Raw genomic sequence first — 3,921 nt, 5'->3', positions numbered from 1 at the left:
CCTCACCTCGCGCTTCATCCCTCAGTCTCCCCCTCTCTCTCTGTCTCTCACTCTCTATATCACTTCGTCTCTCACACTTACCTGTTCAAGCCAATGGCCCCCAAGAAGCCTGAGCCCAAGAAGGAGGCAGCCAAGCCTGCCCCCCCTCCCGTGGAGCCGGAGAAGCCCAAGGAGCCAGAGTTTGACCCCAAGAGCGTCGCCGTGAGTGTCACAGCCTGGGCTGTGTTTGTGGTCAATGCTGGAGAGTGCATGCTTGGTAGATGACTGTGGTATTTTCACGCTGTAATAATCTCTAAACATTCTGTAATTGCCCTGAACTGAAATGGCTTTGTAGTATGTAAAGTGTCAGAAGGCAGCTATTTATATTGGCACATTCCAAGTTGTTGTACATCCATTTTTGTTTCGCCTGACTTTTTGGAAAATGGTTGACATCAATTAGTTTGTTGCTTTTTTGTTCTTTATATTGATATTTTAACGATGTACTATTTGACTTATTGGTAATAATCTATCTAAATCACCATCTACAGGCTATGTCTAGTTGACACACAAAATATTCTCCCTAATGTTGATGCTGAAATCCCAAGTGCCTCACATGACTTTACAGTCATAAGACATTCACAGCCAAAGGTATAAATCCACCATTGTAGTACTATAAGCCTTTTGCTGAATTATTGATGGCCAGTCTAACAGGGAAACAGATGACATCCCCATTTTGAAAGTTTGAGATGTGAGAGTATCTAGCCACAGATTGATGAACGTGGAAAATGAAAAGAATCTTTGGCACATGCCTTGCTGGTGCCAAGTTAATCTCTGCTTGTGAGTTGACAGAGTTATTGTCAAGGATTGGCACAGGTCCTCGCTGTCACACAGCTGACACCACAGAGGAATAAACGTGAAGCATTTTAATTGGATTGATGAAAGTTCAGCTTGCCAAGAACAAGGTTACCTCAAAATTCAATTTTGTCTTTTAAGATTAGATCATGGCTTTTTGGGGAGGTGCTTGTCTGGCCTCTTTACTGGTTTTGTGAAGGTTTTTCCATCCAGAAATTTGTCTCAAGATTGGTGGCTGTGTGCTCAGCGCACGTTGACTTAAGTTCCCCAGGGTAGGGAAGAGCTAAGAACAGCCTTTTCATTTTTGGCCTTTCAAACAGGTCCCCAGTCAGAGCTTTGCATTCTTCTACCTCTCATCACAGTCTTAGCCATTGTCCTTCGGGACAGAGGGTAACGTGTAGGGTATCACCCTAATTCCCCACACTTCTGAAACATGCAACAGTTATTCTTAGACAAGACGCGGATGGTATGCGACTGCTGGCCACAGCTGACCTTGACAAAAATGACCTTAAAGAGCCTCATGTGTGTGCATGGCAGGTGTGGAAGTGCTATGACATCTCAGGGGAGTTTACCAGGAACTGAGAAACCACCAGAACATAGAGAGGGCTCTTGAATGCCAGACATGTACATAGTTTGACAGATTGCTGGTTTCCTTTGCTTTCTGCAGTGATGAGTAGCACATTTTATGCTGGAATATGCTAAATGTGACATAATTAGGGCACACTCTCAGAACAGTGAAGAGTTTTTTCAGAGTTGTTTTTTTTAATTTTTTCACTTAAAGTAATAATGTACCTTAAAGATGAAGGCAATCTTCAGTATTGTTAATGGTGAAGTTTGAAAAAAAAGGCTTATTACCTGGCTTTGTGGCTGGATATAAATAACCATGGTTGCCACTATTTTATTGGTCTAAAATATTAAATAATTGTCTTTGCTCTTTCAGATTGAATTTAATGCCGATCAGATTGATGGTAAGTCTGACTGAAATGCCAAATCCTTTTCTCTACAATCACACAAGTGCCGACATTTGAAAATACTTATGTGTGTGACCCCTCAAATGATCACAAACAAACACTTGAGAGATGCTGTGAGATACTGTAGCTTTGCATAACTAACTTATTATGGGAACTGACTAAGGGGCTGTTTTTTTGTTTGTCCACAGAGTTTAAGGAGGCCTTCATGCTGTTTGACCGAACCACTAGCGGCGATATGAAAATATCGTATGCTCAGTGCGGTGATGTCATGAGGGCACTGGGTCAGAATCCCACCAATGCAGAGGTCATGAAAGTACTGGGCAAACCCAAACCTGAAGGTAGGCTACACCAACAGTGACCTCCAGCATAGCCCTTCATGACCTTTAACCTTAAGGTTCTCCTCAGCCTGTCAAGTACAAAGTCAACTCTGTGCTAAAGAGATGGCCTTGTGTGAATGACTTCTGCCTCATGTAACATTTAGGGATGTTCCTGATCACAAACTGCTATTCACACGCTATTCAGTGTAATCAAACATTTCATATAGTATAAATTGAATAACGTTCATGTGTCTCTTGAACACATCCATAGACATGAACTATATCAGTTTTTTTTTTCAAAATAGTGTTTGCAGTTTAATCACAAACCAAATTGCTCATAATTTTGCTCTTTAATCTGCAGAGATGAACAGCACTCTGATCGACTTTGAGACCTTCCTGCCCATGTTTCAGCACATCTCCAAGTCAAAGGACAGGGGCACATTGGAAGACTTTGTGGAGGGGCTGCGTGTTTTTGACAAGGAGGGCAATGGCACGGTCATGGGAGCAGAGCTTCGCCATGTGCTTGCCACACTGGGTGAGAACACCTAAGCCAGAATCACAGAATCACCTTTCCAAAGAATCGTCATTTGGTGCACATTCATAAGGAATGTTTTTCAGAATGTTTTTACAGTTTGTTGACTGTGTGCAGGCGAGTGTGTGTTTGTGTGGGTGCTTACACACCTGTGTTGATGGTCAACAGGTGAGAAGATGACAGAGGGAGAGGTGGAGCAGCTGATGTCAGGACAGGAAGATGGCAATGGCTGCATTAACTATGAAGGTGCAGATGACACACACACACAGACACACAAACATACTCTAAAAGATACACATTGCACAACAAATGTCAGCCCTAATGTCAAAACAAACACACCTTTGCCTCATGTAAAAGCCCACACACAAACACACACACTGACATGAATGTGAAGCATTATTCATATGAACATTGTTCATCTGTCTCTGTTTTACAGCATTCGTTAAACACATCCTGGCTGGCTGAATGAATGCCACAATCATGCTGGTCTCATAAGGTAGAGCATATGCGTAAGCATAGAAATCTGATTTCCTGTTCTGTTAAGAAATATTTTAATGAATAATGTTTAAAATATGTGCCTTGACAGTAAAGTAAAAACATATGGAATACTTGAATTGCTTGATTATCTCTATTACTTTATTTATAATATTGGACCTTCTCTCATTCCAGGATCAAAGCCCTCCTGGATAGAGAACTCCCATCATCTTTGTGGTCTATTTCCTGTCTTTTCGTGTCCTTTTTCTGTAAAAAAAACCCCTACCTGTTCTTTCACAAAGCCTTTCCTTTTTTATTTATTTTCTCTTTTTGTTTTTGCTTTGGTGCTTTAAATAAAATGTCAGCCTAAAACTAAACAGCTGGTGTCAGAGATGACCCTGTGTAGAGAAGTTGTGTGTATTACGGGGGTATCATACATTCAGTGGGACATCCGCAGCACTTTATACTGTGGCTATAATGTAGGTTTCAGTTAACTCTTAAAAATATTGATATTGAGAACGGAAGTTACTTTCATTTGATGTGTTGGCTATAACAAATTTAATCTGCAAGTGAAGTGAACAATGTCAAACAGCTATCTAGTTTGTAGAACACAACAAATAATCTTTTCTTATGCATTCAGACCCTATATATTGTTTTGTACATACTGGTAGTTAACAATGTTATGGTTTGACCGAGTAATAAATCAAGCCTTCGGGTCAACAAGCCAGGTCAGGTAAACAAAAGTAGGCTGAAAAAAGGATTTAGTGGTTAGCATGTGTGATTTTGCTGCCTTTGA

At 40.9% G+C, this 3,921-nt stretch overlaps 1 protein-coding gene across 2 annotated transcripts; it reads left to right on the top strand.

The window, feature by feature from the left end:
- On the top strand, positions 1–3,504 carry myl4 (myosin, light chain 4, alkali; atrial, embryonic). 2 transcript variants are annotated; one of them, XM_042085738.1, is made up of 7 exons: positions 1–201; positions 1,772–1,799; positions 1,991–2,140; positions 2,481–2,654; positions 2,820–2,897; positions 3,088–3,147; positions 3,321–3,504. In XM_042085738.1, exons 1-6 carry the CDS (start codon positions 94–96, stop codon positions 3,114–3,116), a joined length of 567 nt encoding a protein of 188 aa, XP_041941672.1. In that variant the 5' UTR covers positions 1–93; the 3' UTR covers positions 3,117–3,147; positions 3,321–3,504. The 2 variants fall into 2 exon arrangements, with proteins under 2 accessions (XP_041941672.1, XP_041941673.1); XM_042085739.1 differs by having other exon boundaries at positions 3,088–3,160.
- Positions 3,505–3,921: the final 417 nt, after the last annotated feature.

Source organism: Alosa sapidissima, chromosome 3, assembly GCF_018492685.1.
Source record: "Alosa sapidissima isolate fAloSap1 chromosome 3, fAloSap1.pri, whole genome shotgun sequence".
Lineage (NCBI taxonomy): Eukaryota > Metazoa > Chordata > Actinopteri > Clupeiformes > Clupeidae > Alosa > Alosa sapidissima.
Note: the sequence above shows the minus strand (reverse complement) of the source record. Positions and strands in the feature narration are given on the sequence as shown.